The sequence below is a fragment of the Pongo abelii genome, chromosome 20 (genome assembly GCF_028885655.2).
Source record: "Pongo abelii isolate AG06213 chromosome 20, NHGRI_mPonAbe1-v2.0_pri, whole genome shotgun sequence".
Lineage (NCBI taxonomy): Eukaryota > Metazoa > Chordata > Mammalia > Primates > Hominidae > Pongo > Pongo abelii.
In genome coordinates, this window is record NC_072005.2 from 5,056,421 (window position 1) to 5,068,521 (window position 12,101).

The window sequence follows — 12,101 nt, forward strand, 5'->3', positions numbered from 1 at the left end:
GCGCCTGTGGTCCCAGCTACTCAGGAGGCTGAGGTGGGAGGATCGCTTGAGCCCAGGAGTTGGAGACCACAATGAGCTATGATCGCGCTGTGCACTCCAGCCTGGGTGACAGAGCAAGACCCTGTCTCAAAAAAAAAAAAAAAAAAATCCTTCACTCTAACCATTCTAAAGTGTGCCACTCCATGTTTTTTAGTACATTCTGAGTTTTGCCAACTATCACACCGTCTAATTCCAGAACAGTTCATCACCCCATGAAGAATGGGCCCCATTACCGGTCGCTCCCATCCCCTACCCTGTACCCACAAGCCCACTTCCTGTGTCTGGGGCTTGCCTGCCCTGGGGGTTGCAGATCACAGGGTCACACGGTCTGCATTCACCTCCGTGTCCCCAGGGCACATCTCTGTCACCACGTGGTTCCTCTCTGGCTGAGCGACACCACGTGGGGCTCTTTGGTGTCTGTCCCAGCAGTCAGTGATACGCAGGGGGACGGGAGAGGACTCCCCGAGGGCTGATCTGTCCCAGCAGCCAGTGACACGCAGGGGGGACGGGAGAGGACTCCCCGGAGACTGAGCAGCAGGAGGCTGGGTCAGTGGGTCTGGAGGGCTTGGCCAGGGAGGCTGCGGGCTCTGGGCTGCGGAGGGGGACCCTCACTGGGCAGAGCGCAAGGCCACTCCCGCGATGCCTCCCTTGAAGGCTGTGCCGGGAGGGGCTGGGGCCTCCGTCCCAGGGTCCCTAGGGAAGCTTGAGCCCCATGCCCCTGCCTGTGTCCCCGTCCCCAGAAATGCGTGTACTGCCGGAAGCGGATGAAGAAGGTGTCGGGTGCCTGTATCCAGTGCTCCTACGAGCACTGCTCCACGTCCTTCCACGTGACCTGCGCCCACGCCGCCGGTGTGCTCATGGAGCCGGACGACTGGCCCTACGTGGTCTCCATCACCTGCCTCAAGCACAAGTCGGGGGGTCACGCTGTGAGTTCCTGCCCGCCTCCTTGCCCCCGTCCCCGGCTCCCGCCCCCACCGACGCCCGCGCTGACCGCGCCCCACATCCTCCGCACCCTGCCAGGTCCAGCTCCTGAGGGCCGTGTCCCTAGGCCAGGTGGTCATCACCAAGAACCGCAACGGGCTGTACTATCGCTGTCGCGTCATCGGTGCCGCCACGCAGACCTGCTACGAAGTGAACTTCGACGATGGCTCCTACAGTGACAACCTGTACCCTGAGAGCATCACGGTGAGCTGTGGGGCCGGGCAGGGGGAAGCTAGGAGCGGCCTGACTCCAGATACCTTCACGGGGTCCCCTTGTCCTCAGGCCCCAGGCCCCTTCAGGAAAGGCACCACTCACTGTTCTGCAGAAACAAAACAGAAAGCGACCCGCAGCCAGGGCTCTGCACCGCCCCACTACCCCGGGCCCCCACAGCCGGCTTTGGGGCTTCAGGCAGAGAACCTCACTTGCCAGCACGGAGAGGGTCTAAAACCCAGCGACAGCCCCCAGCATAGTGTGGCCAGGACCTCACCTCCCGCCTGTTCTCCCTGCAGAGTAGGGACTGTGTCCGGCTGGGACCCCCTTCCGAGGGGGAGCTGGTGGAGCTCCGGTGGACTGATGGCAACCTCTACAAGGCCAAGTTCATCTCCTCCGTCACCAGCCACATCTACCAGGTAAGTAGGGGACCTGGCAGCCCCACCATGCCTTCGCCAAGCTCTTTTTGTAGGTGCGGGGACAGGAGGATCACACCCCTGGCCCAGGTGCCTTTGCCTGGGGCACTGGCGGGTGTGGGCCATGGTTAGTGAGGCCTGCAGGGCCTGGCTGAGCCTTGGCTCGCCTGCCTAAGTTAGAAGCACAGGGCTTGTTTGTTTTCAAAGCTAAAGGGGCCTCCACTCGGGTGACATTTCCCTTTGAGACACCTTCTCAATTTTTAACATAAGTTCTCCCTTTCACCGTTTTGGAGTATACAGCTCAGTACCCCTGGTTTTTTTTCTTTTTAATCAAATTGGTAGTGAGTTTCTTCTCATGGCTGTGGAAGAGAAATTATTTAAAAGTGTGGAATCTTAGACCAGGCACGGTGGCTCACCCCTGTAATCCCAACATTTTGGGAGGCCGAGGCAGGCAGATCACTTGAGGTCAGGAGTTCAAGACCAGCCTGGCCAACATGGTGAAACCCTGTCTCTACTAAAAATACAAAAATTAGCCGGGCTTGGTGACAGGCACCTGTAGTCCCAGCTGCTTGGGAGGCTGAGGCAGGAGAATCGCTTGAACCCGGGAGGCAGAGGTTGCAGTAAGCTGAGATCACACCACTGTACTCCACACTCCAGCCTGGGTGACAGAGTGAGACTCAGCCTCAAAAAGTAAATTAATTAATTAAATGAAATAAAAGTGTGGAATTTTAGGAGGAGAGCTGCCCATATCCCAGCAGCTAGAAGCGTCGCTCCCAAGCCTGGTGCCACACTTCCCTTGAGCTCCCCTGGCTCGAGGCTCCCGGGAGGAGGCGACACCTCGTCTCTTCCAGTCACATCTGCCCCATTCGAGGAGTGGGAACGAAGGCTCACTCCTCACTCAGAGTCACCTTGGGTCACGTGGCGGGTCAGCCGGTGACGTCCTGGCCTTAACTCGCACCCCGAGCCCCAAGTTCTTTGTAGACATCGGAGTTCAGCTCTTTATGGCGTCTGTTAAGGTGAAAACCCCGACCCCTGCGATGATCCCGAGGCTGCGTTAAAAAAAAGGTCCCACATCTCCCGCCAGACCTGAATGATCTGAAATGATCGAGTGTCACTGAGTGCCCAGGACCACCCTCCCCGCTGTGCAGGCCAGCCCTGCCCGGTCACCGCTCTCGGACCTGTCACTGAGCATCCAGGAACCCCCCCCACCTGCTGTGCAGGCCGGCCCCGCCCAGTCACCGCTTTCAGATCTTGCAGGGTCTTCCCTGCCCCTTGAGAAGGGGGTGGTTTCAGGGACAAGCCATCCCCATGGCCAGCCCTGTGGGAGCTACCACCAATCTCCAGACACCGTCCCTTCTGCTCAGCTCCAGCCTTCCCCGGGGAGGCTCAGGCAGCTCCTTGGACTTCCTGATTGTGTTAGGCTTAGACCAAGGGCAAGGTTGATTTGCGCCCCTTAGCCCATCCTGGGCAGCAGCAAAAGAGAATAATCCCCGCTTAGCTCACCTGGCAGCTCTTCTCTCAGGTTATGAGTTTCAGGCCGGGCTGGGCGCAGCGGTTCACACCTGTAATCCCAGCACTTTGGGAGGCCGAGGCAGGAGGATCACTTGAGGCTAAGAGTTTGAGACCAGCCTGGGTAACAAAGTGAGACCCCCCAAATCTCTACAAAAAATTTTAAATGTTAGCTGGGCATGGTAGTGTGCACATGTAGTCTCAGCTACTTGGGATGCTGAGGTGGGAGGATCGCTTGAACCCAGGAGGTCGAGGATGCAGTGAGCTGTAATTGAGCCACTGTACTCCAGCTTGGGTGACACTGAGACCCCGTCTCCAAAAAAAAGAAAGAAAGAAAGAAAAAAATCTCTGCTGGGAAGCATTTTGGTGCATCTAGTAAACGGCAGGATGGGTGGGGTGTGTGTGGCGGTGACAACACCCTCCACCTGCCCCGGGAGCCTCAGAGTCCGGCCCAGGCAGGTCCGACTGGACTCCAAGGAGGGGAGGTTGAGCCAGGACCTCTAGAACACCATGGAAGTTTACTCCAGAGATCAGGCTGAGCATGTGCCAGTCTCTCTCCCTCCCTCAAGAAACTTGTGAAGATGATAGAAAACACACGAATAGATAAATAGCCATTTATAACATACACAGAGCACAACCGTGCTGGAAAATGACAAGGGAGACTCAGGGTGGGTCTTGACAACATCCCACAGAAGAGGCGCCTGATGCAGCCCCCACCCTGGTGGCGAAGGAAGTGCCCCCAGGATCATTGTCATGTCACCAGAGTCCAGGCAGGGCCAGCGTCAGGGGAGCTCACCCCAAGGAAGCCGAGCTAATGAGACAGTCAGAAATGAGATGATGCCAGCCAGGCATCACCCCAAGGAAGCCGAGCTAATGAGACAGTCAGAAATGAGATGATGCCAGCGGGGGCTCACGCTGTGATCACAGCACTGTGGGAGGCTGAGGTGGGCAAAGCACTTGAGCACAGGAGTTCGAGACCAGCCTGGGCAACACAGAAAAACCCTGTCTCTACAAAACAACAAAATTAGCTGGGCATGGTGGCACCCAGCTTTAGTCCCAGCTACTTGGGAGGCTGAGGTGGGAGGATCACTTGAGCCTGGGAGGTTGAGGCTTCAGTGATCCAAGATCGCGCCACTGCACTCCAACCCGGGCAACGAAGCAAAGCCCTGTCTCAAAAAAAAAAAAAAAAAGATGTCACATCTCCAGAGTGCTCAGGGGCGGGGGGCAGAGGCTGTGGAATCAGGAATGGGTGGTATCGGAAGCCAGCAAGCCACTGTGGAGTGCGCGCCTGCCTGCGAGGTGGCGGCAGGACCTCGATCCCACAATCATGCAAACGCCCGCTTTGTGGTGGCCAAGGAGGTGGGGCTGGAGCTGCCTGCCCCGAGGCCAAGGCCTCGTCAGCGTCAGGGGGGGCGGTGGGGGGCTGGGGTGGGCCCAGGTGACAGCAAGGCCGAATGGATGAGACCCCCACATGCCAAGGCCCCAAGAGCCTCCCTGCCTGTCTGGAACACTCGGAACACATTTCCCTCGCACGTGACCCCTCGAGATGCTTCTGAGAAGTGCCGGGCAAGACGTCGCCACAGGGAGCCTGGGCCGAGACGCTCACCTCTCTGATTTCCTGTAGCCAGGAAAGTATATCCAGTTTTCTCAAAATGTTAAAAAGCAAACGCCGCCTTCAGAGCTTGCCCCATGGAGACTCATAGTGAAAGCAGGTTCCAGGGAGGCCACTGGGAGGAAACCAGTCTGAGTCTCCAATCAGCCCCCAGTTCCCAAATGACCCGGGCACAGAAGTTTCCCCGGGAGCCCACTTGGACCCGGCAGTGTGAGCGCCATCCTCCTAGGCGGTTCTCTGCTCCTGAGAATCTGGGGCGGATCTCCCCAGTCTTCCTGACCCAGAAACCTGAGCCAGTTTCCACTGAGTTTCTAGAACGCGCCTTCTCCTCCTGGCAAGGCTGCTTCTGTGCCTGACTGAATCACTGTGTGCCGCGCCTGCCAGAAGCTGAGAGGCCAAGTCGGGGCCGGGGAGCTGGGGAAAGGCAGCAGGTGGGCCCTGGCACTCCTGGAGTGGGAGCTTTAAAACCCGCTGCTGCCCGTGGCAAAGCGGAGCCTCCAAAACCCACTGCTGTGCATGGCAAAAGGGAGCCTGGCCATGCTGGGGGTGGAAATCTCTTTAAGGGGTGCTGGGGCTCCGACACCAGGACTCCTTCACCCAGATTCTCCTCCCTGGACAGACGCTGGGAAGGGGTCTTCTCCCAGTGGCCTTCCTCTACAAATGAGATGGGCGGGACGGGGCGGAGGGTGGCACCCATGTCCTTGGTGCCTGGCAGGCTCCTCCACACATCCCCGAGAGATCTGTGCTGTCCCAGGACACGGCCCAGAGGCAACCGGCCATCCAAGAGTCCACACTGGGCACTCCCAGCCCTGCTTCTCCCGCTGCCTGTGCCGGCCAAGAGGCCTGTGGAACCCACAGCAGACACTCTCCAGGGCCTACGTCTGTCTCCATCCCCACCCATCCCTGGAGGAGTCACAGGGACCGGCAGGCTTGGCTGCCCCGAGGCAGGGTCTGTGCCCCCTTAGAGAGGGAGGTGCTGCGATCCCGGGCCCCCGCCCTGCGCACTACCTGGGGCATCTGGACCCAGACACACTTCCCTGATGGTCTTAGTGTGTGACTTTTGTACACTTCTGTGATGGTCTTAATGTGCGTTTTGTTCGTTTTGAGACGGGGTCTTGATCTGTCACCCAGGCTGGAGTGCAGTGACATAATTAGAGCTCACTACAGCCTCGACCTCAGCCTCCTGGGTAGCTGGGACCACAGGCACATGCCACCATGCCCAGCTTGTTTTGAGTTTTAAATGTGAAAAGCGAGCCCTCTGCTATGGGAACCTTCTCCCCCGGAGCAGAATGGTGGTTAGGCCCAGGGAGTGACCCCAGCACCTTTCCTGGCTTGGGAACACGGCGCCCATCGCAGTTATGAGGTGGGCCCGGAGACACGCCCCTCCCTGGCACGCCCTTCATGGGACAGTGTTGTGTTGCCAGAGGGCCCCTGAGAGAATCTCCGCAAGCCTGAGCTGGCGCCAAGCTTAACGAGGAGGAAGCGGGGTGCTCCCAGTGCCCCTCACCAATCAGGCATCTGTCGCCTGGAACAAGGCACCAGCTGAGGAGGCTGGAAGGGGGTGATTTGTCTCTGAGTTGAAGGGAAGAGGTGACCGAGCTGTTTTCAGGGGGCCACACATAAGCCGGGGACCCTGTCCTTCACCTTCTGGTTGGGGGCTTCTGAGCTCAGGCCCCTGCGTCCCCCTGCCGGCCTCCCCTGCCTCCCAGGCCCTGTTAGGGCACTGCGCCTCCTGCCTGGCTCTGTGTCCAACAGTGACTCTGTCGCCTTGTCCTGGGGCTGTGTCTTCATGGAGACAGATGTCTGTCGAGCTGGGAGGAGGTGAGGGGTGAGTGCTCTGTCTCCATGTGGAAGCTGTGGGGCCCCTGTCTCTGCCCCAGGCTGTCCCATCCTCCATCATCCTTGCCCCATGGTACGGAACCCTCGGCCTGATCCTTGTTTGCTGCAGGCGGTGTCAGAGGTGGACATGAGCTTCAGCTCGGCTGCATGTGGACTTTAGCGGGTCCCGTGCACCCAAGGGGGCCGGCCTCCCAGCTCTTGAGGCCGTGGCCTGCCTGGAGCACCTGCCATCCTGGCAGTGCCAGGCCCCTGAGAGCCACATCCCCCTGCAGGTGGAGTTTGAGGACGGGTCCCAACTGACGGTGAAGCGTGGGGACATCTTCACCCTGGAGGAGGAGCTGCCCAAGAGGGTCCGCTCTCGGCTGGTGAGTGCTCGAGGACGGCCTGGTAGCTCCGGGTGACTCCTCAGGGATCCCGTCTGGGACGAGGCAGGGCACAGACTGCATCTTCCAATGACGTGGACCACCCCCTCCTCCTGCACCTCTGCTGGAAGGGGGTCCCAGCCTCCCCAGCACAGCTGGTCCATGGGCTCCTGGCAGGAGACCCTTCCTTTGCCTTGACTCTGGGTGCGCAGCTCCTGGGCGATGCTGTTCATGTGGGGAGGGAGGGTTGGAGAAGCCCCGGCCCCTCCCCTTGTCACGAATGCAGAGCAGACCCACCCAGCCCCCTGTGCCCTGCAGGACCCGCGCTGCCTGACCCTGCACAGGGCGGCCTCTGAACCATCACAGGTTTTCGGGCACAGGTGAAGTACGGGCACCCAAGTTGTTGGCTTAAAAAAGCTTTTCCTGAGCTTTTTCTTATTAAACGGGAGCCTGAGTCCTGGAGGCAGTGGAGGCAGCGCCAGCTTTCGCTCCCGCAGCCCTCATGGGCTTCCTTTATTCTCTTTCTAATGGGGAGGCGAGGTGTTGAGGGACAGAGCCCGTGGGGGAGGTTCCTGGTCCTGGCCACAGCTGCTCAGCCGCAGAGGGGTCCCTCGGAAAACAGATGGGAGCTGCCAGATGGACGGTCCCAGCCCCAGCCAGGGCGCCCACCCCACTAGGAGGCCAGAGGCCGGGGCCGAGTGCAGGGCCCCTCCGCTGGCAGGATCAGGGGTTTACACGAAAACGGGAGCCTGCTGAGCAGCGCCCACAGCAATCAGGGCTCTGTGTCCAGCCGGCTCCTCTCAGAGGCCATAGACAGTGGCTGGGGCCGCGCAGTGTCTCCACCATGCTAACCACTGTGCTTCCACTCTCCCGCAGTCACTGAGCACGGGGGCACCGCAGGAGCCCACCTTCTCGGGGGAGGAGGCCAAGGCCGCCAAGCGCCCGCGTGTGGGCACCCCACTTGCCACGGAGGACTCGGGGCGGAGCCAGGACTACGTGGCCTTCGTGGAGAGCCTCCTGCAGGCGCAGGGCCGGCCCGGAGCCCCCTTCTAGGACAGCTGGCCGCTCAGGCGACCCTCAGCCCGGCGGGGAGGCCATGGCATGCCCCGGGCGTTCGCTTGCTGTGAATCCTGTCCTCGTGTCCCTGACCCCTGAGAGGCCACCTCCAAGCCGCGGGTGCACCCTAGGGCGACAGGAGCCAGCGGGACGCCGCACGCGGCCCCAGACTCAGGGAGCAGGGCCAGGCGGGCTCGGGGGCCGGCCGGGGGAGCGCCCCACTCAACTACTCAGAATTCTAAACCATGTAAGCTCTCTTCTTCTTGAAAAGGTGCTACTGCAATGCCCTACTGAGCAACCTTTGAGATTGTCACTTCTGTACATAAACCACCTTTGTGAGGCTCTTTCTATAAATACATATTGTTTAAAAAAAAAAAGCAAGAAAAAAAGGATAACAAAGGAAAATGTCCCCAAAGTTGTTTTCTAGATTTGTGGCTTTAAGAAAAACAAAACAAAACAAACACATTGTTTTTCTCAGAACCAGGATTCTCTGAGAGGTCAGAGCATCTCGCTGTTTTTTTGTTGTTGTTTTAAAATATTATGATTTGGCTACAGAGCAGGCAGGGAAAGAGGCCCGGTAATTGGAGGGTGAGCCTGGGGCGGGGCAGGACGCCCCGGTTTCGGCACAGCCCGGTCACTCACGGCCTCGCTCTCGCCTCGCCCTGGCTCCTGGGCTATGATGGTCTGGTGCCAGTGCCTGTGCCCGCTCTGCACCTGCTGGGAGGAGGCCCAGGCTCTCTGGTGGTCACCCCTGTGCACCTGGCCAGGGGAAGCCCCAGGGTCTGGGGCCTCCCTCCGTCTGCACCCACCTTTGCAGAATAAACTCTTTCCTGGGGTTTGTCTATCTTTGTTTCTCTCACCCGAGAGAAATGCAGGTGTTCCAGAGGCTTCCTTGCAGACAAAGCACCCGTGCGCCTCCCATGGCTCAGGGTGAGGGAGGCCCCCGGCCCTTCTGGTTCGTAGTGAGTGTGGACAGCTTCCCAGCTCTTGGGGTGCAACCCTGAGCGGGTCGGGGGACACAGAGCCAAGGCAGGCCTTCGGGGTCCCGTTTGCCTGCTTCCGAGCAGGGACGAGGCCTGGTGTCCTCGCTCCACCCGCCCACGCTGCTGTCACCTGAGAGGAATCTGCTTCTTAGGAGTGGGTTGAGCTGATAGAGAAAAAATGGCCTTCAGCCCAGGCTGGGAAGCGCCTTCTCCGGGTGCCTCTCCCTCGCCAGCTCTGCACCCCTCTGGGGAGCCTTCCCCACCTTAGCTGTCTCCTGCCCCAGGGAGAGATGGAGGAGATAATTTGCTTGTATTAAAAACAAAAAATGGCTGAGGCAGGAGTTTGGGACCAGCCTGGGCTATATAGCGAGACCCCATCACTACACATTTTTTACAAATTAGCTGGGTGTGGTGGTGTGCACCTGTGGTCCCAGCTACTCGGGAGGCTGTGGTGGGAGGATTGCTTGAGTCCAGGAGGTTGAGGCTGCAGTCAGCTCAGATTGCACCACTGCACTCCAGCCTGGGCAACAGAGTGAGACCCTGTCTCCAAAAAAAAACAAAAAGCAATGTTTATATTATAAAATAGTGTCCTAACAGTCCCCGGGCTAGAGAGGACTAAGGAAAACGGAGAGAGTGTTACACAGGAGCAAGCCTTTCATTTCCTTGGTGGGAGAGGGGGGCGGTTGCCCTGGAGAGGGCCGGGGTCGGGGAGGTCAGGGGGTGTCAGCCAAAACGTGGAGGTGTCCCTCTGCACGCAGCCTTTGCCCGGCGCGGCGCTGACACTGTATTCTTATGTTGTTTGAAAATGCTATTTATATTGTAAAGAAGCGGGCAGGTGCCCCTGCTGCCCTTGTCCCTTGGGGGTCACACCCATCCCCTGGTGGGCTCCGGGGCGGCCTGCGCAGACGGGCCACAGAAGGGCAGGCCGGAGCTGCACGCTCTCCCCACGAAGCTATCTCTGTGTCTTACTCTGTGCAAAGACGCGGCAAAACCCAGTGCCCTGGTTTTTTCCCCACCCGAGATGAAGGATACGCTGTATTTTTTGCCTAATGTCCCTGCCTCTAGGTTCATAATGAATTAAAGGTTCATGAACGCTGCGAAACCCCGTTCCATGCCCCGGCAAGTGTCTTCATTTCTGAGCCTGTGCTAGGGGGACTGATGTTGGGGCCTCCCTGGGGTAGGGCTGCCCGCGCCCTGTTCTCCCGGGAGAAGGTTTGCTTCCAGAGCTGGATGTCCCTCCCCTCCCACTCTCCAGGGTCCCCAGCGTGCAGCGGCTGTCACGCCCCTCACACTGTGGCCAGGCTGGGTGGCTGGGGCAGCAGACCCCATGATTCCCCTCAGTTCCCTGAAGGCCTGGGCCTGGCCTCACTTGTCCCAGCCAGCAGCTGCCCTGTCCCTGTCCCCAACCCGGTTCTGGTTACACCTGAGCCCCGAGAGCATTGCTTGTGGTGGTGGTGGCTGGCAGACGTGCTAGGCGCTGGGGCTCACGGCCCTGGATGGCCACTGGGACCCCGCAGTCCTGGCCTGGGTCACTCACTCAGTGCCCAGCCCCACCAGGCCTGGAGACGGCAGAGGGGACACGGGAGACCTGAGCCTCCTTCAGGGAGGTGACCCTCCTGTGCCTGGTGTGCTGCAAGAACATGAAGAGGTCCCTGTGGCTGGAGCAGAGGGAGGCGGGGGAGGGGGAGGACGGGAGGCAGGTTGTGCAGGGCCTTGTGGGCCTCGGGAAGGACTTGGGCTTCGACCCTGAGGGAGGTGGGAGCCATGGAGGGCTGTGGGCAGGGGAGGGATGGGCCCTGACTCAGGTGCTCACAGGCGCCCTCTGGTGATTGCTGTGGGGAGCAGACGGGGTAAGGGCAGAAGCCAGGGACCAGGGCAGGGGTCAGGTGTAGTAAGAAGCGGGTGGACTCTGGATGCATTTTCAGTGCAGAGCCAATAGGATTTGCAGATCACCCGAGCCCCTGGAAGGAGGCATTGAGCTGGGAGGGAGTTGGATTTGAACACCAGACGTCCAGGTGAAGATGCCGGGTCTGGGGAGGCCCGCCCCAAGGCAAGCGGTCAGGGGCCGTCAGCTGGCAGATGTTGGAACTAGAGGACGAAGTCACCTGCAGGGAGTGGGTGGAGGTGGGGTGGGACCCAGGACTGGGCCCTGGGTGCCTGTGGTGGAACGGGGGCTGGGACACCCGGAGGAACCCAGGCCCAGCAGCTAGGGCTCGGGGGGACGCGGCCAGGCCATCCCTCCCTGGGCCCCAGCGTTCCCTCTGCAGAAGGAGTGTCCACCTGCCTGCTGTGCCGAGGGCTTGTGTCCTGAACAGAGGGTGCCCTTGACAAAAGCTTCATCCACCGACCGCCCCAGCACCCACTCTCCTTTCTGGGGCCCTCCCTCCTCTAGCCTCCTCTCAACACCACCAGGACTCAGTTTCCCCTGTGTGCTGCAGGTGGGGAGGAGGGATCCAGGGTGGGGTGAAGCCTGTGGCCACAGGAGGCTTGGATGCTCCACCTGCTGTGATTTCCCGAAAAAGACTGTGTCCCTCTTTTCTCTGTCTCGAAAGCCTTCCCTGTGTGCAGGGACAGACAGCCTGAAACCAAAGCCTCTGGGGTGGCCCCCAGTGCCCTGGGCCCTGGGTGGCATTGACTGACGGGTCAGCGTCCCTGAGCCTCCCCAAGCTGGCAGAGGGGCCGTGGCAGGAGCAGGTGGTGCCTGCAACGTCCTTTCCATTGTTCTCCAAAACGTTCTAAAACAGGAAGGCAATTTGGGACAGGCCGTTGCTGTCTGCCGAGCAGATTAAAGATGAGTTGTTAGGTCTCCAAAAGTGCCACAGTGCAGAGCCGATGAGGTCTGCACTCGGGCCGGGGTGGGCGCCCCAATGCCGAGGTCTCGTATCTTGGGGCAGTGGGTGAGACTCTGTAATCAGCACCTGAGTTTGGTTCATTTATTCCAGCTGCAATATTTTTATGCAACCCCTGTGCCGGGCTCTGGGAAGACTGCTGAGGAAAAGGGGGAAAAAAAACAAAAATACATCTTTAACGCATGCTCTGAAAGACAAGAACGGGGTCAGAGATGGAGGGTAAGTGGTGGTCAGTCACAGACCAC

The 12,101-nt window shown here is 59.7% G+C and overlaps 1 protein-coding gene across 4 annotated transcripts in view; it reads left to right on the plus strand.

The window, feature by feature from the left end:
- KDM4B (lysine demethylase 4B) overlaps positions 1 to 10,113 on the plus strand; it is a 183,955-nt gene extending 173,842 nt beyond the window's left edge. For all 4 annotated transcript variants that reach the window (XM_024237090.3, XM_054539405.2, XM_054539406.2 and 1 more), the window contains 5 exons: positions 780 to 965; positions 1,060 to 1,224; positions 1,530 to 1,649; positions 6,879 to 6,971; positions 7,845 to 10,113. In XM_024237090.3, coding sequence (XP_024092858.3) covers positions 780 to 965; positions 1,060 to 1,224; positions 1,530 to 1,649; positions 6,879 to 6,971; positions 7,845 to 8,021 — 741 coding nt within the window. In that variant the 3' untranslated portion in view covers positions 8,022 to 10,113. The remainder of the gene's footprint in view (positions 1 to 779; positions 966 to 1,059; positions 1,225 to 1,529; positions 1,650 to 6,878; positions 6,972 to 7,844) is intronic.
- The last annotated feature ends 1,988 nt before the right edge of the window (positions 10,114 to 12,101 follow it).